General features: G+C 45.0%; 1 protein-coding gene across 1 annotated transcript in view; it reads left to right on the top strand.

The window, feature by feature from the left end:
* LOC132571708 (vomeronasal type-2 receptor 26-like) overlaps positions 1-26233 on the top strand; it is a 33817-nt gene extending 7584 nt beyond the window's left edge. The window contains exons 2-8 of the mRNA XM_060238502.1: positions 19-191; positions 3147-3399; positions 4122-4946; positions 18086-18313; positions 21453-21579; positions 21953-22747; positions 26193-26233. Of these exons, the coding sequence (XP_060094485.1) occupies positions 19-191; positions 3147-3399; positions 4122-4946; positions 18086-18313; positions 21453-21579; positions 21953-22747; positions 26193-26233 (2442 nt within the window). The remainder of the gene's footprint in view (positions 1-18; positions 192-3146; positions 3400-4121; positions 4947-18085; positions 18314-21452; positions 21580-21952; positions 22748-26192) is intronic.
* The last annotated feature ends 586 nt before the right edge of the window (positions 26234-26819 follow it).

The following is a 26819-nucleotide window of genomic DNA, read 5'->3' as shown; positions in this document are numbered from 1 at the left end:
CTTTTGCTTCTGCCCCAGGCCACCGGTGGGACACAAGAAGGAATTTGCTTCTTGCATTTGAAAAAGGGAAACGTCGCCTTGTTGAATTATTACAAATCTGGAGACTACCTTATTCAGGGGTTCATATCTACCTCAAATATCCATTTGGAGCCCTACGTCTTCCACAGGTTTCCCGTCTCCAAAGATTACTCGTAAGTGACTAGGTCATGATGACTTTAATACTGCTCCACACAGTCTTGATGAGAGCTAATTCCTGTATGAATGAAATGGCACCTGTTGTGTTCAATGTTTTATGGCTTTATCATGCCTTTACGTTTCTAATCTATCAGCCCGCCTGAGCCGACATCGGCAAGGAGGGCGAGATATAAATCCAATAGAATTAAATTTAAATAAACAAATAAATAAAATTATGGGACAAGACGCTTGTCCTAGCATGATGTTCTCTGTGTCACACAGTCGCCCAAAAAAGCAAAGGTGTCACCAGGAGGTCCATCAGTGGAGCCAGAACTCCAGAAGCCCTCCCACTGTTACCCCCCCCCTCCCCGCAAGCACCAAGAATACAGAGCATCACTACCTCAGACAGAGTTCCATCAATATGCTGTGGCTAATAGCCACTGATGGACCTCTGCTCCATGTGTTTATCCAATCCCCTCTTGAAGTGAATTCCACGTGTTAATCACCCTTTGGGTGAAGAAGTACTTCCTTTTATCCATTCTAACCCGACTGCTCAGCAATTTCATGGAGTGCCCATGAGTTCTTGTGATATTGGATTTTGATGATTCTGATATTGGATTTACATCCCGCCCTAAACTCTGAATCTCAGAGTGGTCACAATCTCCTTTACCTTGCCCCCCCCACTACAGACACCCTATGAGGTGGGTGGGGCTGAGAGAGCTTTTTACAGCAGTTGCCCTTTCAAGGACAAGTCCTATGAGAGTTATGGCTGACCCAAGCCCTTTCCAGCAGCTGCAAGTGGAGGAGTGGGAATCAAACCCCGTTCTCCCAGATAAGAGTCCGCGCACTTAACCACTACACCAAACTGGCTCTTATTGTATTGTAAGAAAGGGAGAAAAATACGTTTAAAAGCTGCAAAATTTGTGGCAGGGCAGGAGTTTTCCTGAGTCGCTGCTGACTTCTTCAGGTATTAGTTACCGTTAAGTGGATCTGTAACTGGTTGACAGATCGCAGCCAAAAAGTGCTTGTGAATGGTCCCTCATCCTCTTGAAGAGGAGTGACAAGTTGAGTGCCTCAAGGATCTGTCCTGGGACCTGTTTTGCTCAACATCTTTATAAACCATTTGGATGAAGGAATAGGGGAAATGCTTATTAAATTTGCTGATGATACTAAATTGGGAGGGGTTGCAAATACAGTAGAAGACAGAAACAGGATACAGGATGACCTTGACGGGCTGGAAAACTGGGCGAAAAACAATGAAATGAATTTTAACAGGGATAAATGAACAGTTCTGCAATTTGGTAGGAAAAAATGCCATGCGTAGTTATAGGATGGGGGAGACTTGTCTTAGCAGTAGTATGTCCGAAAAGGATCTCGGGGTCTTCGTGGATCATACGCTGAACATGAGTCAACAGCGTAATGCGGTGGCTAAAAAGGCAAATGCAATTCTGGGCTGTATCAACAGAAGTATATTGTCCAGATCACGTGAAGTGATGGTATCGCTTTACACTGCTCTGGTAAGACCTCACCTGGAGTCTTGTGTTCAGTTTTGGGCACCACATTTTAAGAAGGAGATAGGCAAGCTGGAACGGGTCCAGAGGAGGGTGACGAAGATGGGGAGGGGTCTGGAGACCAAGTCCTATGAGGAAAGGTTGAATAATAATAATAATAATAATATTTTATTTTTATATCCCGCCCTCCCCGCGGGATATAAAAGGAGCTGGGGATGCTTAGCCTGGAGAGGAGGCGGCTGAGAGGTGATAGGATCACCATCTTCAAGGCACCACATTTAGTCATGAAGAATGGAAATCCACCAACATAAGGACAGATGGACTTACATTCTTTCTATATCTGAAGAAGTGAGCCGTGACTCAGGAAAGCTCTCCCCCTGAAACCAATTTTGTTCATCTTTAAGCTGCTCCTGGACTCTTGGTATGTTTCTCATACCCGAGGGTGGCCGAACTGCAGCTCGGAAGCCACATGTGGCTCTTTCACACATATTGTGTGGCTCTCAAAGCCCCCACTGCCCTGTTGGCCAGCTTGAGGATGGCATTTCTCTCTTTAAATCACTTCTCCAAGCCAGTCAGCAGCTTAAAGAATGCATTTACAGTTGCTTTCTTTCCACCTCTCTTTCCCTCATCCCCCCCATCTATCTATTTAGCTATCTTCCTTCCTCCCTCCCTGTCTTGTGGCTCTCAAGCATCTGACATTTATTCTATGTGGCTCTTACATTAAGCACGTTTGGCCACCCCTGCATTTAAAGTTAAAATTGTTTTCTTTCCAGCTCTCCTCCCTCCCTCGACCTCCCTCCCTCCCTCCCTCCCTCCCTCCCTTCCTTCCTTCCTTCCTTCCTTCCTTCCTTCCTTCCTTCCTTCCTTCCTTCCTTCCTTCCTTCCTTCCTTCCTTCCTTCCTTCCTTCCTTCCTTCCTTCCTTCGTTGTGGCTCTCAAACATCTGACGTTCCTGTCTTGCGGCTCTCAAACATCTGATGTTTATTCTGTGTGGCTCTTACATTAAACAAGTTCAGCCACTCCTGCTCATATCTATTTGCAGGGGTATTTTTTGTAGAAAAATAGGTGGTGGAGCTCATCCAGGGATTGTTATGCAGCTGCACCTGCTATTCAATGGACAAGTTAGGTAGCTGGGAAGGAAGAGGGGGGATGTCAAAAAGGGGGGAAGAGGGGGGATGTCACAAAGGTTCAGGAGTTGTGCTCCTGTGAGCTCCTGCTGCATTCAAGGCCTGCCTATTCGACAAAGTCTTCCACTATCATCCCCAAAACCACGTTCCCTGTTACACAGGGATTGGCTACTGTGATTGTGGCACTGGATCTGAGTTCCCCTGGACATATTGCAATTGAATGAAAGAAGCATGTATTTGACATTTCGTTTTCAATGCACAGAAGATGACAATGTGGCGTGTATCTTTTGTCTCAGGATGGCACGCGCAACATATTGGGACATCCTGTCCTTCAGGTTTGCCATGGAGGAGATCAACCAAAACCCCAAAGTCTTGCCGAACATCACCCTGGGCTACAGCGTCTACGAGAACTATTTCAACTCAAGAATAACTTTCGATGCCCTCCTTGACTTGCTGTCTCCTGGACAGAAGAAAGTTCCAAACTACAACTGTGGAAGACAGAGGGACCCACTGGCTGTTCTGGAGGGAACAGACTTCGAAAACTCTATCTCAATTTCAGCCATGTCGTCCATCTACAAAATCCCACAGGTACGCATGAATACATGAAGCTGCCTGATAGTGAATTAGATCATTGATCCATCAAGGTCAGTATTGCCTACTTAAACTGGCAGTGGCTCTCCCAGGGCCTCAGGCAGGGGGTTTGTACATCACCCAATGCCTGATCCTTTTAGCTGCTAGAGATGCCAGAGACTGAACCTGGGACCTGTTGCATGCAAAGCAGAGGTTCTTCCACTGAGCCACAGCCCCTTCCTTGAAGAAGCAGTGAAATTCTGCTTTAATTATGCTCATTGGTCACAGAATTAGGGGGAGAGAAAGAGAGAGATATTGATGGATGATGATTATGCTGACAACGACGACGGAGATAGATAGAAAGAAAGATAGATAGATAGATAGATAGATAGATAGATAGATAGATAGATAGATAGATAGATAGATAGATAGATAGATAGATAGAGACAGACAGAGACAGAGAGAGAGAGACAGATAGACGAACAAGGATCGCTATGCCTATTGTTCCTGAACTGTTTAAAGCCAGTGACAGTTAAGAATGTGAAAAGAGAAAACAGAAGAAAGAAAGTAAATTGGTTGGCTGAAATCCCCAATAGTTTATAATTTCTTGTGAGGAGAGATTTGGATCACAGACCGGGAACAATCTCAGTTTTTCTTGTCTATCAGCAATCCTTCACAGGCCCCAGTTGGAGCCTTATCTTGAAAATGTAAAGAGAATTGTCTCTGCTTTTCTTGACTAGGTCAATTACGGTTTTCGTTCACAAGTTCTTACTGATAAAACTCAGTTCCCTTTCTTCTACCGGGTGATCCCGAAAGCGGAACCCCAGTACCTGGGAATTGCCAAACTGCTCCTGCATTTTCGATGGACATGGATCGGTCTTTTCGCTCCAGACACAGACTACGGAGAAAGGTTCATAAGCGCAGTGACGCCTGTTCTCACCAGAAGTGATATTTGTGTTGTGTTCTCGCAAAGAATAATAGGACTGAATCTTCTTTACATTAAAAGAATACACAAATATCTGAGCCATGTGACCTCCCTTTCTATACAGAAACACGTCTATGTCTATGTTTACTACGGAGACCTTCACTACTTGGCAGATCTAACATTTGGGCTCAAACAAATCTACCGGCGTGTTAAATCCAAAATGTGGAAAATTTGGATCACGGTGGCTTTGGCAGACATCACATTTGGCTCGACGGACAGCGCTTTTGACCTCTGGCAGATCCATGGTTCTTTGTCCTTCTTAATCCGGACAAAGAGAAGGCCAAACAATATCGGTTTTCTGACTCACAATACGGACAGTGCTATTGAGGAGTTTGGGTTTAAAGCCTTCCCCTGTTCATATTATCCATTAGACCACTGGACAAAATGTGGAGAGAATGAGAAACTGCAGAATCCAACCCAGGAGATCCTTGAAAGAACTCTGTCTCAAGACAGCTATAGTATATACAACACCATCCAAGCCATGGGGCATGTTTTACATGCAGCCTGCAACTCCCAGTCTCAGCAGATGGCAATGGTGGATAGGAAAATGTTGGCGCTTCAGAGGTTACAGCCATGGCAGGTACTTCTTTTTCTCATAAGTAGCTCCACTGAAAAATTACAGTCTGTTCCATTCCAGATCCAAACTATGAGAAGGTCCAGTTTGAGAGACTCCAGATGAAGGCCTCTATCTTTGCTTCTCCTCCCCCCCCCCCCCACCAAACATAGTATTTTCAGAGGACACAAGTCTGAGATTACATAAGAGAAGCCATGTTGGATCAGACCAATGGCCCATCCAGTCCAACACTCTGTGTCACATAAGAGAAGCCGTGTTGGATCAGGCCAATGGCCCATCCAGTCCAACACTCTGTGTCACATAAGAGAAGCCGTGTTGGATCAGGCCAATGGCCCATCCAGTCCAACACTCTGTGTCACGACGCCATGCTGGGAATTATTAGGAAGGGAATTGAAAACAAATCAGCCAGTATCATAATGCCCCTGTATAAATCGATGGTGCGGTCTCATTTGGAGTACTGTGTGCAGTTCTGGTCGCCGCACCTCAAAAAGGATATTATAGCATTGGAGAAAGTCCAGAAAAGGGCAACTAGAATGATTAAAGGGCTGGAACACTTTCCCTATGAAGAAAGGTTGAAACACTTGGGACTCTTTAGCTTGGAGAAACGTCGACTGCGGGGTGACATGATAGAGGTTTAAAAGATAATGCATGGGATGGAGAAGGTAGAGAAAGAGGTACTTTTCTCCCTTTCTCACAATACAAGAACTCGTGGGCATTCGATGAAATTGCTGAGCAGACAGGTTAAAACGGATAAAAGGAAGTACTTCTTCACCCAAAGGGTGATTAACATGTGGAATTCACTGCCACAGGAGGTGGTGGCAGCCACAAGCATGGCCACCTTCAAGAGGGGTTTAGATAAAAATACGGAACAGAGGTCCATCAGTGGCTATTAGCCACAGTGTGTGTGTGTGTATAAAATTTTTTTGGCCACTGTGTGACACAGAGTGTTGGACTGGATGGGCCATTGGCCTGATCCAACATGACTTCTCTTATGTTCTTATGTTCTTACATAAGGCTAATGGTCCATCCAGTCCAATACCCTGTGTCACATAAGAACATAAGAGAAGCCCTGTTGGATCAGGCCAATGGCCCATCCAGTCCAGCACTCTGTGTCACATAAGAACATAAGAGAAGCCCTGTTGGATCAGGCCAATGGCCCATCCAGTCCAGCACTCTGTGTCACATAAGAACATAAGAGAAGCCCTGTTGAATCAGGCCAATGGCCCATCCAGTCCAGCACTCTGTGTCGCACAGTGGCCAAAACCCAGGTGTCATCAAGAAATTCCACCAGTGGGGCCAGAACTCTAGAAGTCTTTCCAATATTGCCCCCGCAAGCACCAAGATGACAGAGCATCATTGGCCTGGACAGAAGAACATAAGAGAAGCCATATTGGATCAAGCCAATGGCCCATGTAGACCAACACTCTGTGACACACAGTGGCCAAACCCCCGATGCCAACAGGAGGTTCATTATTGGGGCCAGAATTCCAGAAGTCCTCTCACTGTTGCCCTCCAAAGCACCAAGAAGATAGGATATCACTGCCCCAGACAGTGTTCCATCTGTACCTGTGAGGAAAAGCCCCCTACTTTTCATGCATGTGGACATCATGATCGCCAGTGTGGTTGCCAGGGTGCCTGGAGAATTAACTCTCACACATCTGCTCTAAGAAGTGGACTTTGCTTGCAGTTTCTGGTTTATGTGGATACCATAAGCCTCAGCTTTGCATTCTACGTCTCTGAAGACATGCTCCAGCTGCTCCTTGTGTGCCCAGTCTTGGCCACTGCAGTGGAAGAAGCCACCATGTTTCCAGCCTGGCTCCATGGACCTAGAGCTAACAACAGCAGAATCCAGCTTGCTTTCCTGACCCAAGCTTACCCTGCCAGGCTGAACTCATTCCTTCTTAGTGGGAAAGTCACACGTACACACCCTGAGCCTGCAAGCAACCCATCTGTTTTAAGAATGGATTAATAGCTCCACTGTTGATCCTAATTGCTCAGCAATGCCAGAACAATAAATCTTGCCCAGCAGAAGATGAGAAAGAGGAAGGACATCTCCTGTCTTCATCAAGTCTTTTGTCTAACCCGGGTGGTACCTAGGCCAGCATTTGATTACCTATTGTCACCCTCCTAGTTAATCCCATTTAAACTTAAGTATCCAGCCATTCCCATTCTTACTCCAGTCTAAGTACCCTGGGGCCAACCCAGGCAACATTGCAGCTTGGAAATTTCCAGGTTCACTGGACTAAGGTGAAGTTCATTGGCCAAAGCAGGCATCCAATTAGGTGTCAGTAAGGAATGTCCAGCCTTCTTGAACCTCCCATCTCTCCTCCCTTGGACCTCCCAGTCCCTAAGGGTCTGAGGAAGCCTATTTAACCTCTGACCCAACTCCACTCATGTGTGCTTCTATTCAGCAACCCACCTTCCGCTGTCTAGATCCATCCCCAATTCTGGCCACAGTTTTGGGTCCATTTCCCCTGTCCTCTCATGTCGCCATTGGAACCTTCCTGGAAGAACTACGATGGTAAATATCGCCCTGTATGTCTACCCTGATATGTGTCCCTATTGATCTATCTATATTTCCTAGACCTGTGTGAATGTGTGAGTGTTTTGTATTTTTACCTCGTATGAAAGAAATATTATTCTAAATAAATTACAATTGGTTTTTACTAAATTAGAGTCTCATATTGAGCATTGACTCTCTGAACGGTTGAGCCTGGTATACAATTGATAACAAAGATTCCTTTTTGGGGCTAACTGTCTCTCAATCTAATTCCCCAATCTCATTTTGAGAGCAGTTTCCCTAACAGAAATTGGTGGAGAAAGCTTGGGCATTATCCTGTTTGTGTGAACGCACGCGAGTCGACACGCGTGTCTTCATACAGACAGACGTAAGGTTGCACCGTTCAGAAAGTCTTGCTAGCGAGGCTATTGCGTGAGTGATTGAGTGAATGAGTTCTGTGTGAAAGGCTCTAGCGAGCATCTCTAAAAATTGTGGGTTGGGCTGCTCCCATTTCTATCATTCAGCGTTGGACTTCTCAGCCGCCCCTAGGAGGCCAGACCCCTCGAAAGAGGACTGAGCCCGATAGAACGCAAGGGGGAAGTCCCGTGAAGCCTGGCCGCCGTCCCGAGGCCTTTCTAAACGCGTCTATCGTGGGAGGGAATGTCAGGATAGGTCAGAGCTGTTAAGATCTGGATAGAGCACCCTTCCCTTCTCCCTTTTCTTTAGAGCGTAGTGCACACACACTACATACACACTCAGACACTTGCACACACACACCCAAGTCCTTACACGAGTCTAGGCCAAGGCTAGTCTAAGGCACCCGACAGTCAAGAAGGCAGGTGGGTCGTAGGACCGCTGCAATCTGACTGCTGGGCAACTTTTTATTTTGTTTGCCCGAGACGCGATCGTTGGGTCGGCTCGTGGCTCCCTTTTGCCCGAAGACGCGACCGTTGGGTCGGCTCGTGGCTCCCTTTCGCCCGAGACGCGATCGTTGGGTCGGCTCGTGGCTCCCTTTTGCCCGAAGACGCGACCGTTGGGTCGGCTCGTGGCTCCCTTTCGCCCGAGACGCGATCGTTGGGTCGGCTCATGGCTCCCTTTTGCCCGAAGACGCGACCGTTGGGTCGGCTCGTGGCTCCCTTTCGCCCGAGACGCGATCGTTGGGTCGGCTCGTGGCTCCCTTTTCTGGCCGAGACGCGATCGTTGGGTCGGCTCGTTGCCTAAAATTTCGCCCGAGACGCGATCGTTGGGTCGGCTCGTGGCTCCCTTTTCTGGCCGAGACGCAATCATAGGATTGGCTCACTGCCCCCTAAACCCAAGCCGAAGCGCAATCAGAGATTGGCAGTAGGCAAAACAAAAAAAGGGAACATAAGTAAAGTTGCCAGCCCAGGTGTAAAATAGCACATAGGAGCCAGAAAGCATCTGGAAATATGCTGCTAGTTCTTACACTTGGCTGTGCCTTTAAGAGAATTTAGTGGAAGGAGCAAGAAGCTCTCCTTTAGGGTTAAAAATTTGTCCCGGGTCTGAGGAGATAGGCAATCTTCCCAGCCGAAAAATTTCCCTTTTGCTTAGGGCCAACAGAGGAAAAGCTCAGGCTCTGAGACTTTTAAAGGTGCAGGGCCAGTGACTTTTGATTTGTTTGGAGGCAGAGGCTAGAGAAAAGCCCCTCCTGAGGAGCTCAACAATGTGTGCAAGGCCATAAGCCCATGCCACAAACATTTGTTAGTGTTGCAGAGAACTAAGGAAGGTCCTGCAACTCCCTCCTTTACTTGTGAGGCACACAGACGTGTCCTGCAAGTTCTTTGCTCCCCAATAAGCAGGAAAAGTGCCAGGGAAGGCTCCTGCATCAGTTAATTTTGGTGGCCTGTGGTTAGGCACCTAACAGTGCAGGAAAACCAGCCCTGCAAGTAAAGTTAGAACTTTGAAAGGAACTAAATTGTAAGCTATGGAAATCTTTGCCAAAAAGGAAGAAGTCCCCAAGTTGGAAAAATGGTTAATAAAGAAAGGGGACAACCCCTGGAACAAGGGAATCTTTAACCAAGGCTCTGATCCCCTTCAGTCCTTTAGAGATATATTTGAGGAGAACTGTAGCAACAAAACAATAAGTTCTGGCAAAAGAGACCTTTTTGCGACATGGGGCTTGTTTGAAGCTCTACGGGATAGCTCGGCCTTGAATAAACAATTCAGGGAACAGCTAACCCAGAAAGATCAGCAGATAGAAAAAAAGGAACAAGAATTTGAGGAAATTCTTAAGAGACATGCAGAGGTGCTGGAGAATGAGTTCCGGAAGCATACAGCGGAAAAAGAACTCTTACTCCAGTCTCATGCAGCAGAGATAGATACAATTCGGCAAAACCATGAGGCTGAAAAAGCAGAATTGCATAGAAAACATGCCGCAGAGGTAAATAGACTGGCGGCGGAAAACAATTGCTTGGACCTCGACTGGCAACAAGCAAGTCGAGCGCTAGAGGAGGTTAGGGCTGAGAAACTCACCCTAACTTTAGCATATCAAGACACCATGTCCGCTCTGAGAAAGGCCCAAATGCAGGTAGCCACATTGGAAAAAGAGATGGAGCAAACTAAAGCCCAAAATAATAAATTACAGAGTGTCATAGAGTACATTTCAGAGAAAAACCGAAAGGCTAGAGAAGCAGCCAACCATGATTTGTGCCAAAGAAAAATAGCAGCTTTAAAAAAGAAATTAGAGATTAAAAAGACATTGATAGCAACTGTGTCGGCCTCTGCTCTCTGTGACTTCTCCTCAGACGAAGAGAGTGAGGACGAGGCAGTTGGGAAGTTCAGAACAGAACAGTCAGCCCCAGTCCGTCCTGTGGTCACTAAAAAGACCACAGCCAGAAAACAGAATGGAGCTGAATCTGTAAAAGTAGTGAAGGAAACCAGATCTTGGGGAGCAGAGGACATTAAAATGGCTGCCAGCTTCCTTGGCCCCTATAACATAGACACCTCAGTGTTGTGGATGGCCAGCGCTAGAATTCACTACAAAGAAGCCTCCTTAACTGAATTAAACCATGTGCTGAGATTATGCGCCTCAGGCCCTGAACTAGACAAAGTAAGAAATGTAATGTATCGCCTGAACCCTTCTAAAGCCACCATCTTAGAATGGATGGCTGAGGTACTATTTGCCACCTGGGATGGAGAGGATATAAAAGATCTCTACCATCAGACCTTACAAGGTCATGATGAGCATCCAGTGAGCTATCTAATAAGGAAGAAATTCCTAGCAGAAGCAGCTAAGGTAGTATCACCCAAAGACAATGGGGAACCAGATTATGAGAATCAAAATTTCATATCCGATGTGATCAGAGGTCTCAATATACCCACCTTGAGGTGCTATGGCATAACAGCCCTGGTAAACACCACCTGGAAAGATCTAGAGGCTAATCTTGACAGAGTTGGCAATTTTATGGAAAGAGAGAGTAGAATGAAAGCTGACTATGCAAAAAGGGAAATAGTTCATGAAGACTACACAGCTAGATTAAGTGCTCATGAGAAGGAGATAGCAAATTTAACCCACTCTCTCCATGAGGTCAAATGGAGACTGGAGAATGCCTTAAAGCATGCCCAAGTCTCTGAACAAAGAGTTGCTGTTTTAGAAACACAGCTCACTCAGGCACAATATAATCAAGAGCAGGGTGGGCATGGAAAAGAAAGCCAGAACTGGAAGTTCCAAAACACTGGCTTTGGTTCCAGCTCTTCTTGCCATCCCCAGCTTGCCCCAAGGGTTCCCCTCTACAAGCAGGCTTATGCTCCTAGGCGACGCTGTCCTCACTCAGCCCAGTGGGCCCCTCGAGACAGAGTCAGAATGGTAGTTTGGTCCCAGCTTAGAGCCACTGGAGCAGACATGAGGCAGTTTGATAAGCAGCCCACACATGTGCTACTTACTGCCCTTTCAGAAGCCATGAAGCCACCAGGGCACATGGCTCCCAATGCCACAGGGTTTGCAGAAAATGGAGGTAGCTTCCCCAAAGCTACTGCTTTGGAAAATTTCCCTAATAAGGAAAGGGTAGGGAAACTTACAAATCCTACTCATGAAAAGGATTTAGAAATCCAAAAGCTTGCTGAGAAAAATCAGGAACTTCAGCAAAGGTTAGAAGCTAGGAAAGAAAAGGAAACTGCCAGTCTCCTTCAAAATGTTCTGGAGTCGTGCAGGGCCACAGAGAGGAGACTGGAAATTCTGGAAGTGCAGGATAAAAGGAAATATGGCGGGGCAAACCCAGCTGTGCAGCCCCAGACTTCTTTCCCCCATGAAAATGAGAAAACAGTCCCTATTTCAGTTCTCTTACCCCAGAATCATGAAGGAAATGTGGTCTCTGAGCCTATGCAGAGTTCCACAATCATGGCACCAGGTATTCCTTTTTGCAAGGACTTGCTCCAGACACTCCTACATGAGCAAGTCTCAGCCCTTCTGGCTAGAAATTTACTGTCTTTATCTCATCCCATTTGGGGAATTTGAAAGCCAGAATTCTGTGGAGCTTCAGAGAATGGTAATCCCACATGGGCAGGCAAGGTTCCTTTGTCTCTGAACCTCCCCCCACCCAAAGGAAAATCTAACTCCTAGACTTGAATGTCTCTTAAAACAGAGAGATCTGGCCTTATTTAGGTTTAAAGGTAACAAGGGCACCCTTTCCCTTGACTAAATAAGAAAACATACAAGCAATGACTTGGACTACAATTAGACCAGGCCATTTCTCCAGGTGAGGCCTGGAGATCTCCTGGAATCCCAGCAAGGGTTCCAGCCTGCAGTTAGTTTCTCTGCAGGGTAATGGGAGCTTGATGTAGTATGTATTTAGTCTAACCCTTTAAAAAAAGGCCAGCATCAAGTACCTGAGAAAGAGAGACTGAACTAGTTTTTGTTAATTCAAAGCATTCAGAGCAAAATGTAAGAAACTGAGGCCGTTTTCCCACTCACGTTTTACTGGCGCCACGACCATCCTGACGCCGGCGAATCTGCCTGGATTTCGCATCAGAAGCTCCGGCGCTCCCAGAAGCGCCGGCTACTTCCGTCGCTAAGCCAGCGCAAACGGAAATCGCAAAGATGCAGGAAAACGTTTGCGCTGGCTTAGCGACGGAAAGCGCCGGCGCTTCTGGGAGCGCCGGCGCTTCTGTTGTGAAATCCAGGCAGATTCGCTGGCGTCAGGAGGGTCGTGGCGCCAGTAAAACGTGAGTGGGAAAACGGCCCGACTGTTTTAGCTTTCAAATTGGCTGAATGAAAATCTGTGAAACTCCCAAGTTCATCTTCCTCTCTCTTGCTTATAAAGTCAAAAAAAAATATTTATTTCCTCAGTTCTATGAATGTTAAATGGTATAGCCTCTGAGCTTGTACAGAGTGCCTGCAGATTGGCCCAAATAGAACTGGCTAAAGTATTGCAAATGCTCAGCACTCCTGCCATCAGGAAGAAATGCTAATTGTTCTCCCTCTTGCTCAATGGAGATCTGTAGCAGTAAAGATTTGATAAGTAACTAAGGCAAAGGAATGGAGTTTTAAATGCATTGCCCTGAGAAATTAAATTTTTGTCTATCTCAGGTCTCCTTAAGGCACAAGCAACTCAGTGTCTTTGAGAGAGAGAGCCTCATTGTCTTATAAGAGGTGTTGCCTCTCCTTCTCAAAGGTCACAGCAACACAAGACAGCTAACCTCAAATGGGCAAGTCTGTCATTTAAATTTGAAAGTACAGAAAGGAGAACCTCCAGCTGCAGGAGCAGCAACAACTAATGTAGTACTGATTGGCAAATCTCATGCAGACCCTCTTGAAAATAAAATCAGCCAAATTCAGCTTGAGTCAAAGAAACTGGAAAAGAGTTACAATTTTGAGCCCCACCCAGGCAGAAAGCTCATTATTCTCCTCCTCCACCTTTCTTTGTAAAAATTTATCAGGATTAGATAAGAGTACTGGCCAAATCCATTGTGTCTGTTTTAGCCTTTTGTTAAAGCTAAGCCCTCACTTTACCCAAGAGGGAAGGAATTTTGGTTTGTCTGTTAAAACCCTCCCCGCCTTCTTCATCTAGGGGGGGTGGAAATACAGTTGAGGTATTTTTTTTTTTTTGTGCTATTTTGAATTCTCATCTTCTGATTTTGGGTCCAAAAAGATATAATTTCAAAAGTTTTTCATTACCAAATTTTTTTTTTAATATTGCAGTCTCTCACAGAGACAGCCTCTTCCCAGCCAGAGAAATACCTGGGTGGAAGATGTGCATACTACTGTGTTTTTGTAAGGTTGCCAGTCTCCAGGTGAGACCTGGAGGTCTCTCCCAAAATCATAGCCTTTTCCCCAGTACATTGAGGCTAAGCCTCTGGAGGAAATAAGTGTCCAAGGAAATGGACTGCATGCCTTGTGATTTTCAAATTTGACCCAAATTTCTAGAAATCTCCAGCCTGGAGCTGGCATCCCAAAGTTCTACTTACAGCCAATCCTTCTCTGCTAGAGACAATCCTCTGCCTGTAAACTGCCCTAATACTAGGAGTTCTCCTAGATTAGAAGCTTTCTTTCTGTTATTTTTGCTGTACCTTTTAGGTCTCAAAATATTTCTTCTAGTGACTGGTACCAATCTCCCCTATACTTAGATTTCGTAGCTTTAATTTTAAGGGAAACACTTTTAGGAAATTGCTCCTCAAAGTCTATTGGGCATTCCCAGTGCTTTGTAGTAAAAGGAAAATGCTTTGCAATCTATAGGCCCTTTGCTAAACATTAGAGCTAAAAAAAATTTATCTCACAAATTTTGGTTCCTACAAGAAGTGTAGGACATCTGTACACTTCCTTGGGGTAAAATTACCCTCTCCCTGTGCTTTTTCTCTCTCAAGCCTCAAGAACTAACACTCTTGTTTTGGCAGAATTCCTGAAAGTTCTTGGTCTCCATTAGAAATTTGGATTCCTCAAATGTACTTCAACTATTGATATCTTCATTTTCTCTCTGAATGCCATGTGCATCATCAACCTTCCCTTTTTGCTATTTGGTGAAGCTTGAGTTTTAATTTTAGTTTAATCCAGTCTGCCTGTGGAAAGAGGTATCCACATGTTCTTAAAAGGCCCCACCTTGTGGGCTCAATATCTTTGTTTGGTCTTAAGTAATATAATGACCAATGGATGGTTCTGCCTCCACCTATAATATATATATCTTGTTAGAGCTAGACTTTTTCTGAGTGAAAACCCTTTTCTATTTTCCATGTTCTCAAGGAAATGAGTAATAACCTGTTAGATTCTTAATGTAGATTCCTCAGGGTTCATTTCTGATCATGATTTTCTTCTTGCTACTAAATGTCCTTTTGTGTTATTTTTGCATCTATAACCAGTTGGCTGAGCCTATCAAGGCTCCCCAAATTAAGTCTTGTTGTATTATGCTCAAATTTTGGTCTACTTGGTATTTCTGACAGCATGTTGCCTTCTAGCAACACATTCTTTGCACTCTGTGTATGCACAGAGGAAAATCGTTTTCTGGCACAAGCCTTAAGTCTGGAGCATTGTGTCATCATCCTAGTTCTACCTTTTACTCCATAAAGGGTTTCTTCTTAAAGGGATATGCTTTCATGCCTCAAGTCTTTCTTTTGACTTGTTCTTGCAACAACTCAGCATTTTTCTCGTGGTACTACAGATGCCTTGCCACATCTTTTCTCTTTTTATGAATTGTTTAATGTGTTTGTCAAGGTGAATTAACCATGATTTGATTTCTAGGATTTGTTTTGTTAAGTTTGCTCATCTTTTCTTTCAATATAGATGTGCAGGGAATCTGGACCTGCAAATCAAATCTAATGCATGCTCAGTAGTTCTAAGAGTTGTTGATAGTCCTGTTGAGAATTGTTTTATGTATGTGTAACCATTATGTTGCTTTTCAGAATTCTTGTTGTTAAGTTTTGTTGAAATCTGCTCACAGGTGAGATCGTTTCAGCTGAACTAGCCCAGAGAAAAACTGGATTTAGTGGGACTTGATCACCTCACTTATGTCCAGGTTTTTAATTTCTCTGCTCTAGTTCACCTGTCATTTTAGGTATGATCCCTCTCATATAAAGCTAGCTAGCATTGTTCTATTGAGGCCTCAGTTTTTGTTTTTGAAGTTTTTATATTGTTTTGACAATTCATTATATTCCAAAGCTATAGCAAAGGTTTTCTTTTGTCTCTTCTTTATGGAACTATTTTCGTCATATGGGGGACGCCCCAAACTATGGTCATTTTCCTGGATTGTGCACAATGTTTTATTTTAAGTTTTATGTTGCAACAAAGAATATTTTGGGTTGTGTTTTCTGAATTGTGTATGTTACTTTCCTTCCTTGACAAGGAAAAAGCCTCCTAAAGTCCTGAATGCTTAGTGTAATAGGCAAACTGGCCCAATGCAGGCCCCTAACATGACATATGTAAGCTTGTGACGTAAAAGCTCACTGGTCACCATACTCTGGACAGGAGGACACTTCACTAATAGCTGTTTAAGACTCCTTTCTTCATGGTTGAATGTATGCGTTTTTGATCTGCTTTCACTGCTCCCTACAATGGTACAGAATCATCTCCATGTTGTCATGTGTGAATGTTTTTGGTTCCTTTTTGGTTCTTTCCTCAAGCCCACTGTTGCTCTATGGACCATCAGTGAGACAGGAATAAAAGCACCATTGCCAATTACATGCTGGGTTACAGGAAGAATTCCCTTTTAGCAACAATAAAGACAGATTGCGCTGGGTGCTAGGGGGGGTGGGAAGACTCTTTAGTTCACCCTCCACTAGGACTTTCACATACCCAATAGGTACATGGAAGAAGATCCTCTTCAAACCCCAGTATAAGAAGCTTATCAAGGGGGGGGGGGAGAAGAAGAAAAGAAGACTCAAGATTAAGATATGGATTCACTTGTAACCATAAACTCTAACGTACCTGTGTGTTTTCCTAATCAATTATTGTCATGATTGTGTGTGATTTATAGATCAATTCTTGTTATTTATCTGGTTTAAATAGCAGTAATGATTTTATGAACTCAACTTTTATTTCAATGATTGTAACCCTGTGTTTTAATACTGTATGCCCTACAATGTTGCCAATGCCTGTTATCCCTGCATCGTAGTATTCAAAGGAAGGAACCTTTGGCCTATTGGAATATTTTTCCAAATTGATTTTTGAGTAGTTTAGATAGTGGCTCCAACCTTTTTAGATAGACGGTACACCCCGGTAGACAATTGAAGCTACGTGGACTCGCCGCCTGTCAACTACAGATATGGACATTGTGTTATTGCAAGACCTCGCCACCAGATGGTGACATAGGTCTTGAGGGGGGGAACTGTGAGGAAAAGCCCCCTACTTTTCATGCATGTGGACATCATGATCGCCAGTGTGGTTGCCAGGGTGCCTGGAGAATTAACTCTCACACATCTGCTCTAAGAAGTGGACTTTGCTTGCAGTTTCTGGCTTATGTGGATACCATAAGCCTCAGCTTTGCATTCTACGTCTCTGAAGACATGCTCCAGCTGCTCCTTGTGTGCCCAGTCTTGGCCACTGCAGTGGAAGAAGCCACCATGTTTCCAGCCTGGCTCCATGGACCTAGAGCTAACAACAGCAGAATCCAGCTTGCTTTCCTGACCCAAGCTTACCCTGCCAGGCTGAACTCATTCCTTCTTAGTGGGAAAGTCACACGTACACACCCTGAGCCTGCAAGCAACCCATCTGTTTTAAGAATGGATTAATAGCTCCACTGTTGATCCTAATTGCTCAGCAATGCCAGAACAATAAATCTTGCCCAGCAGAAGATGAGAAAGAGGAAGGACATCTCCTGTCTTCATCAAGTCTTTTGTCTAACCCGGGTGGTACCTAGGCCAGCATTTGATTACCTATTGTCACCCTCCTAGTTAATCCCATTTAAACTTAAGTATCCAGCCATTCCCATTCTTACTCCAGTCTAAGTACCCTGGGGCCAACCCAGGCAACATTGCAGCTTGGAAATTTCCAGGTTCACTGGACTAAGGTGAAGTTCATTGGCCAAAGCAGGCATCCAATTAGGTGTCAGTAAGGAATGTCCAGCCTTCTTGAACCTCCCATCTCTCCTCCCTTGGACCTCCCAGTCCCTAAGGGTCTGAGGAAGCCTATTTAACCTCTGACCCAACTCCACTCATGTGTGCTTCTATTCAGCAACCCACCTTCCGCTGTCTAGATCCATCCCCAATTCTGGCCACAGTTTTGGGTCCATTTCCCCTGTCCTCTCATGTCGCCATTGGAACCTTCCTGGAAGAACTACGATGGTAAATATCGCCCTGTATGTCTACCCTGATATGTGTCCCTATTGATCTATCTATATTTCCTAGACCTGTGTGAATGTGTGAGTGTTTTGTATTTTTACCTCGTATGAAAGAAATATTATTCTAAATAAATTACAATTGGTTTTTACTAAATTAGAGTCTCATATTGAGCATTGACTCTCTGAACGGTTGAGCCTGGTATACAATTGATAACAAAGATTCCTTTTTGGGGCTAACTGTCTCTCAATCTAATTCCCCAATCTCATTTTGAGAGCAGTTTCCCTAACATACCTTGAGGCTAATAGCCACTGACGGACCCTTGCTCCAGTATGTTCATCCAATCCAAAATCAATCCAGACAAGAGAGGTTTACGTGGCTAACCTAGATGCCTGTTTCCTAAAAGCTGGTGTTTCCTTTCCCATTCTAGCTTCACCCTTTCCTGAGAAATTTAAGGTTCTACAACATTTCAACAGATGGTGCTTATTTGGATCGGAATGGAGACCTGGCAGCCAACTTTGATGTTGTGAACTGGGCAGTGTTTCCCAACAAGTCCATTATCAAAATGCGTGTCGGGAGTCTAGAAAGAGATGCATCCAAAGAACTAAAGCTCTCCATTGACCAGCAATCCATAGTGTGGCCCAGCCAATGGAACCAGGTGGGTGATGTATTAAAACAGCCGCCATAAGCATCTTCAGTCTACCAGAGAAAGCAAATTTATCAAACTAACCAAAGTCCTAAATTACTAGATGTTAATGAGAAAAGAGATCGCTCTCATTCCATCAGTTTTGGCAGGAAAAGGATGCTTGTATCTTTTCCCTTAGAGCCCCGTGGGGCAGAGTGTTAAAGCTGCAGCATTGCAGTCCAAGCTCTGCTCACGGTTTGAGTTCGATCCCGTTGGAAGCTGGGTGGTTCAGGTACCTGACTCAAGAAGAAGAAGATACTGGATTAATATCCCACCCTATACTCTGAATCTCAGGCTGAAATCACGCACACTAAATAATGCGCCCTCAATCCAATTTCAGTGCACTTTGTAACTGGATTTTGCAAGTTCACGCAGTAAAATCCAGTTAGAAATGGCACTGGAAGTGAATTGAAAGTGCATTATTTAGTTTGTGGGATCACAGCCTCAGAGTCTCAGAGCGGTAACAATCTCCTTTTACCTTCCCCCCCTCCCCCTACACACACAACAGACAACCTGTGAGGAAGGTGGGGCTGCCCTTTCAAGGACAACTCCTGTGATAGCTATGACTGACCCAAAGCCATTCCAATAGCTGCAAGTGGAGGAGTGGAGAATCAAACCTGGTTCTCCCAGATAAGAGTCCGCGCACTTAACCACTACACCAAACTGGCTCTCAAGGCTGACAGCCTTCCATCCTTCCAGGGTCGGTAAAATGAGTACCCAGCTTGCCGGGGGGAAAGTGTAGATGACTGGGGAAGGCAATGGCAAACCATCCCATTTAAAAGTCTGCCGTGAAAACATCGTGGTGCAACATCACCCCAGAGTCAGAAACGAATGGTGCTTGCACAGGGGACTAACTTAACCTTTTTAAAAAAATCTTTCCCCTCCTTTTGAGCCTCAAACTTGACCTGGATAAACCAGGCTCACACAATCTTCTCAGATCTCAAAAGCTAAGCAGGGTTATCCCCGGTCAGTATCTGGATGGGAGACCAGACCACCAAGGGTCGCTCTACAGACACAAACCACATCAAACTACCTCTCTCCATCTATCCTTTAGAGAACCCTGCGGGGTCTTCCTAAGTCAGCTATGACTTGATGGTACTTTCCACCACCATCAAAGCCAGTTCGGTGTAGTGGTTAAGAACAGCAGACTCTAATCTGGGAAACAGGGTTTGCGTCCCCACTTCTTCACACGCAGACAGCTGGGTGACCTTGGGCCAATCACAAGTTCTCTCAGAGCTGTCCTGCTCGAGAGCAGTTCTCTCAATAGCTCTCTCAGCCCCACCTCACTCACAGGGTGTCTGTTGTGGGGAGAGGAAGGGAAAGTGATTGTAAGCCGCTTTGAGACTGTGAGGGAAGAGCAGGGTACACATTCAACTCTTCTCCTTCATCACCCTCACATAGAATAATAGAATCATAGAGTTGGAAGGGACCTCCAGGGTCATCTAGTCCAACTCCCTGCACAATGCAGGATACACCCAAACACCTCCCACTAAATTCACAGGATCTTCATTGATGTCAGATGGCCATCTAGCCTCTGTTTAAAAACCTCCAAGGAAGGAGAGCCCACCACCTCCCAAGGAAGCCTGTTCCACTGAGGAATCGCTCTAACAGTCAGGAAGTTCTCCCGAATGTTGAGCCGGAAACTCTTTTTATTCAATTTCAACCCATTGGTTCTGGTCCTATCTTCTGGGGCCACAGAAAACAATTCCACACCATCCTCTATAGGACAGCCCTTCAAGTACTTGAAGATGGTGATCAGATCACCTCTCAGCCGCCTCCTCTCCAGGCTAAACATGCCCAGCTCCTTCAACCTTTCCTCATAGGACTTGGTCTCCAGACCCCTCGCCATCTTCGTCGCCCCCCTCTGGACCCGTTCCAGCTTGTCTAGATCCTTCTTAAAATGTGGTGCCCAAAACTGAACACAATACTCCAGGTGAGGTCTTACCAGAGCAGAGTGAAGCCATACCATCACTTCATAGAAACCAGTGCTGCTGGAAATCTAGCTACAGCCAAATTAGTATTAGGATCAGATAGCAGGGACGACTTAGAAACAAGGGAGCTCACACAAGCTATCACTAGCTGTATCCACATATCTCTCAAAGGGGCAGATGACACACAGTCCAAGAAAATACAAGTAGAAATGTCAATAGCTACATGCACACAATCTATCTGCTTGTATTTAAACACAGACACAACTCCTGCTAGGAAAGGCAGGAAAGAGCCCAGGGTTCACACTGAAAATGAGAAGCTTAATGCTGTGATTAGAGAATGTAGAACAGGGTTCCTAAACAATTGAACCATTAAAACTGAAGAAGGAACTGAAACGTCATCAAAATCTAGAGAGAGGTCTTTTTAAGAAAGCAGCTGCGTTGAAGCTACGTTCCTTAGGCGTGCCCACCTTGAGAATTTCAGTTGGACTGTTTCCAAGTTTGGACATATGTATTCATTTGGGGATGGGTTTTTTTTGGCCCCTTTGGGGTTTCTGTTATTTTAAAAGGCCTTAGCACCACTGGCCTCTATCAATATTGTATTGTTCATTATGTGTTGTATACAGTCCTTGTAATATATCTTTGCAAACTGTCAGACGGTGTATTACTTGGTGGCTTTGATCAGTCTAGAAAGGCAGCAGTGTCTGAGATGAGGTGAAGCATCGAACAACTGGGCGAAAGGGTCTAATAATACCTCATCTTTAAGGCCAAGAGGCCAGTTAAGATGGTTTGACCTCCCTCATAGAATTGTTGTGAGAACTATGGTGAGAGAGTAGGGACATACCACCCAGGAGACAATACTCCCTCTAAGCTGTGGAGTCTTGTGAGCAAACAATCTACTTCTTGATCTGCTGGCATTAAAATCGTGAGCTGCTGCAAAAGGCAAAAATGTGTGAGCTGGAGTTAGCTCAGCTCGGAGGGAACACTGTGTGGAGCTACTCAAAGGAGGGGAAGGACACACCGTGATTTTCGTGCTGTGCATTAGAACTATGCCCCTCAGAAAAGCAACTGGGGTTAATTCATCCAAAAATTGAGACAGAGGTTCTTTTGTGTCTCATAAATCCCATAAATAACTTCTGCTGGGGTATACCTTTTGCTTGACGCACCTTGTCTCTTTTGTTTAGACCCTGCCTACTTCCAGGTGTACCGCAAGTTGCCACCCTGGTTACACCAAGGTCATTCAGAAAGAAAAACCACGTTGCTGCTATACTTGTTCCCCGTGCCAGGAAGGGACCATCTCTACGCAAGAAGGTAATTACTCTAGAGCAAGGCGATCAAACCCTTTTGTTATGAGGGATGAATCTGACATAAATGAGGCCTTATCGGGCCTGACCATGTCGGACCAGGCCATGGATATACCTATTTAAGATTAGGTAGCAGAGATATAAACTTTATAAAGGATTTCACCATTTGTATAACTTGGGAGTTGGCCAGAAAGACCAACACAACCAGGTCCGCTTTATGTGGTAATAACTAGAACTGAATCTGGGATATCACCGGTGAACTTGTGACTTTCCTCATCCTGGGTCTCGCCCTCATCTCTGTCTTCTTCGGGTTATTTGAAGTGTCACACTGAAATATTGTTTTTATGGAGAGTTGACTGGATCGTTCTTGTTCTTTTCAGATGCAGAGCGTTGCACCAAGTGTCCAGAAGATCAGCGTTCAAATGAAGACCGAACTCAGTGTATCCCCAAGATAATAACATTCCTAGCCTATGAAGAACCCCTGGGGATCACCCTAGCTTTCTGTGCCCTGCTCTTGTCCCTCATCTCAAGCTTCGTTTTAGTCCTGTTTATTAAATTCCTACATACTCCAGTAGTCAAAGCCAACAACCGGGACCTCACCTACATTCTCCTCACCTCCCTCCTGCTTTCCTTCCTCTCCTCCTTTCTGTTCATCGGCCAGCCGAGTAAACTGACCTGCCTTCTCCGACAAACCACATTCAGCACCATCTTCTCAGTGGCCGTCTCTTCTGTGTTGGCCAAAACCATCACTGTGGTGGTGGCCTTCATGGCAACCAAGCCAGGGAACAGGAGATGGCTGGGGAAGGGTTTGGCCAACTCCATTGTCTTTTCTTTTTCCGGTGTTCAAGTTGGCCTCTGCATCCTCTGGCTGGGAACCTCTCCCCCCTTCCCAGAGTCCAACATGCACTCCCAGGCTGGACAGATCACGCTGCAATGCAACGAAGGGTCTGTGGCCATGTTCTATGGTGTATTGGGATATTTGGGCTTCCTGGCTGCCGTCTCTTTCACGGTGGCTTTCCTGGCCAGGAAGCTGCCTGGGGCCTTCAACGAGGCCAAGCTGATCACCTTCAGCATGCTGGTGTTCTGCAGCGTGTGGGTGTCATTTGTGCCCACCTACCTGAGCACAAAGGGGAAATACATGGTAGCCGTGCAGGTCTTCTCCATCTTGGCCTCCAGTGCTGGCTTAATGGGTTGCATTTTCCTTCCTAAATGCTACATTATTGTAGTGAGGCCAGATCTGAATACCAAGGAGCATCTAATGATGAAATCGAGAGATCATAAGACCATAAGAGAAGCCATGTTGGATCAGGCCAATGGCCCATCCAGTCCAACGCTCTGAGTCACATAAGAACACAAGAGAAGCCCTGTTGGATCAGGCCAATGGCCCATCCAGTCCAACACTCTGTGTCACATAAGAACATAATGGAATTCCTGTTGGATCAGGCCAATGGCCCATCCAGTCCAACACTCTGTGTCACATAAGAACAGAAGAGAAGCCATGTTGGATCAGGCCAATGGCCCATGCAGTCCAGCACTCTGTGTCACATAAGAACATAAGAGAAGCCCTGTTGGATCAGGCCAATGGCCCATCCAGTCCAACACGCTGTGTCACATAAGAACGTAAGTGAAGCCCTGTTTGATCAAGCCAATGGCCATCCAGTCCAGCACTCTGTCACAGAAGAACATAAGAGAAGCCATGTTGAATCAGGCCAGTGGCCCATCCAGTCCAACACTCTGTGTCACATAAGAACATAAGCGGTCATGTTGGATCAGGCCAATGGCCCATCCAGTCCAACACGCTGTGTCACACAGTGGCCAATATATGTGTGTGTGTTGTATGTGTATCCATGACAGGTGTATATATGTGTGTGTATCCATGACAGGGGTGTTGAACACATTTGTTATGAGAAACAAATCTGACATTTTATTATTTTTATTTACTTAAAATTTGTATGCCGTCCACTCCACATACGGACTCTGGGCGGCTCACAGTCATAATGCAACAATAACAATACCTTATGATTATAAAATCAAAACACATATAAACAGTTTGTGTTCCTTTGGTTCTACTCTTATGGAATATGGAGAAAAAGATCTCCTTTTAAACTCCATTTACCCCATGCACAATTTTGTAAACTATCATATCACCTCATAATCATTTTTTACTAATCAGAACAGCCCCAGAAACCTTTGCCTTTCCTCTTACAAAAAGTTCTTCAACACTGACGAGTTCCCATAAACATGTTTTTCTTAATCTGTGCAAAAAGAAGAAGAAAAAAAGATAGATGCTTGCAGGAGAGTGCGTAGGAAATTCTTCCCCTTATAATTATCAAAATCACGGTGAAGTTATCATCTCCGCAAGGAGTTGCTTCAGAGATCACCTTCACAAGCAATAATGTCATCCTCAGACTTGAGAGCCAATGTGATCACTTTATCTGATGTAAAAATACCTCCTGTGACAGCAAGAATCTGAGCTGAGAACCTAAGAACATAAGAGAAGCCATGTTGGATCAGGACAATGGCCCATCCAGTCCAACACTCTGTGTCACATAAGAATGTAAGAGAAGCTCTGTTGGATCAAACCAATGGCCCATCCAGTCCAGCACTCTGTCACAGAAGAACATAAGAGAAGCCATGTTGAATCAGGCCAGTGGCCCATCCAGGCCAACATTCTGTGTCACATAAGAACATAAGCGAAGCCCTGTTGGATCAGGCCAGTGGCCCATCCAGGCCAACACTGTGTGTTACATAAGAACATAAGTGAAGCCATGCTGGATCAGGCCAATGGCCCATCCAGTCCAACACTCTGTGCCACATAAGAGAAGCCATGCTGGATCAGGCCAGCGGCCCACCCAGTCCAACACTCTGTGTCATACAGTGGCCAAAAATTATCTATCTATCTATCTATCTATCTATCTATCTATCTATCTATCTATCTATCTATCTATCTATCTATCTATCTATCTATCTATCTATCTATCTATCTATCTATCTATCTATCTATCTATCTATCATCTATCTATCTATCTATCTATCTATCTATCTATCTATCTATCTATCTATCTATCTATCTATCTATCTATCTATCTATCATCTATCTATCTATCTATCATCATCATCTGTCCACACACACTGTGGCTAATAGCCACTGATGGACCTCTACTCCATATTTTTATCTAACCGCCTCTTGAAGCTGGCTATGCCTGCAGCCGCCACCACCTTCTATGGCAGTGAATTCCACATGTTAATCACCCTTTGGGTGAAGAAGTACTTCCTTTTATCCATTGTAACCTGACTGCTCAGCAATTTCATCGAATGCCCACGAGTTCTTGCATTGTGAGAAAGGGAGAAAGGTACTTCTTTCTCTACTTCTCTCCATCCCATGCATAATCTTGTAAACCTCTATCATGTTACCCTGCAGTCGATGTTTCTCCAAGCTAAAGAGTCCCAAGCGTTTCAACCTTTCTTCATAGGGAAAGTGTTCCAACTCTTTAATCATTCTAGTTGCCCTTTTCTGCACTTTTTCCAATGCTATAGAGAAATAGGGCAGGAGCATTCAAGTCTGAAACCTGGACCCCAATGCTCGAGTCTCTGCCTCCTTGATTTTGGAAGGAGCGCTTGGAATTTGCTAATTATCTGAGTCTGTGGTTGAGCAACAGATGCGAGGGAGGGGTGTGTAGGGACAGATACAGAATGTTGACATTTGTGCTGGTTTTGGCGCTTCTGCTGTTCCTGCCCCAGATCATTGTCTGTGGGTCTGAAAGGGCAAAATGCCCATTGAATTTGATTGAGGATATAATCCACCCGCTGAATCGTTATAGGCCAGGAGACTACCTTATTGGAGGGATTCTACCTATATCTGGTTTGGTGTAGTGGTTAAGTGTGTGGACTCTTATCTGGGAGAACCGGGTTTGATTTCCCACTCCTCCACTTGCACCTGCTGGAATGGCCTTGGGTCAGCCATAGCTCTGGCAGAGGTTGTCCTTGAAAGGGCAGCTGCTGTGAGAGCCCTCTCCAGCCCCACCCACCTCACAGGGTGACTGTTGTGGGGGAGGAAGGTAAAGGAGATTGTGAGCCGCTCTGAGACTCTTCGGAGTGGAGTGGAGGGTGGGATATAAATCCAATATATCATCATCATCATCATCATCATCATCATCATCATCATCATCATCATCATCATCATCATCATCATCATCATCATCTTCTTCTTCTTCTTCTTCTTCTTCTTCTTCTTCTTCTTCTTCTTCTATATCTACTGCTGAACGACTACTAGTCTCCTTCAATAAACATCCAAGCACCCATAGGTCAGTAATTTGGGGTGACAGATTTAATGTCCAACATCCTGCCTCATAGAATAGTCGTTAGTTCTACTGGAGGGCCAAGAACAGGGCATGGAGGCAGAGTCCTTCCACTGAAGCTGATTGTTGGTAGTGCGATTTAGAGATTTACTGCCCCAAATGTGGCGATTCAAATTAATCACTATGGCTAGTAGTCAGTGATCCACGTGCCCTCTATGAATTTGTCCAATCCCCTTTTTAAACCAAGCTGCCTCTCACTCCATCTTCTGCAATTTGGTTCCACCTTTTGATAACTCATTTTGTTCCCCTTCATCCATCCCAGATCTACTCCCCAACAAAGCTTTGGGTATCCTCAACTGCTAGTGTTTTGGGAAAGGGAGAAAAGAATTAGTCTCTGTCTACTCCCTCTTTCCTCTCCCTGTGCATAATTGTATTAACCTCTTTAAACTCCCTCTCTGAGGTATCTTTCAGCCATTCAGTGCCACAGAAGCTTACGTTTTCCTAGCACAACAAACTCTCTTTGCTTGTAAGCTATGATGTAACTAGACAAAGACTGCAACGAAGAAGATATTTTGTAATATGCAACTCTTGGTCACACGTCAAAGAAAACAGCCTGCTAAGATTGTTGATGTTACCGCCTTTGGGGGAGAAATACATTTGTCTTCATCACAACAATGCACATTTTGACTAGCATTCTTCCCCTTGTCAAAAGGGAAGATATTCCAGCCGCAACAAAATTCAGTGTACAGTGGAAAGCGGGAGGAGGTCTTATTGGGAGGCGGCTGCATCCAGACATTCATTTTAGATCCGACCAGGGGGAATGCGGCTCATGAAACCTCTCTCTCGCTTTGCAGCAATGCTGTCCTTTCCATGACACTTTGGAATGTGCTGTTTATTGAGTTTAGGTCTCTGAAGGTAGCGAGTTCTCCTTTTTAGAAACAGAGCGTAC

This window comes from Heteronotia binoei, chromosome 5 (assembly GCF_032191835.1).
Source record: "Heteronotia binoei isolate CCM8104 ecotype False Entrance Well chromosome 5, APGP_CSIRO_Hbin_v1, whole genome shotgun sequence".
NCBI classification, from domain to species: domain Eukaryota; kingdom Metazoa; phylum Chordata; class Lepidosauria; order Squamata; family Gekkonidae; genus Heteronotia; species Heteronotia binoei.
Note: the sequence above shows the minus strand (reverse complement) of the source record. Positions and strands in the feature narration are given on the sequence as shown.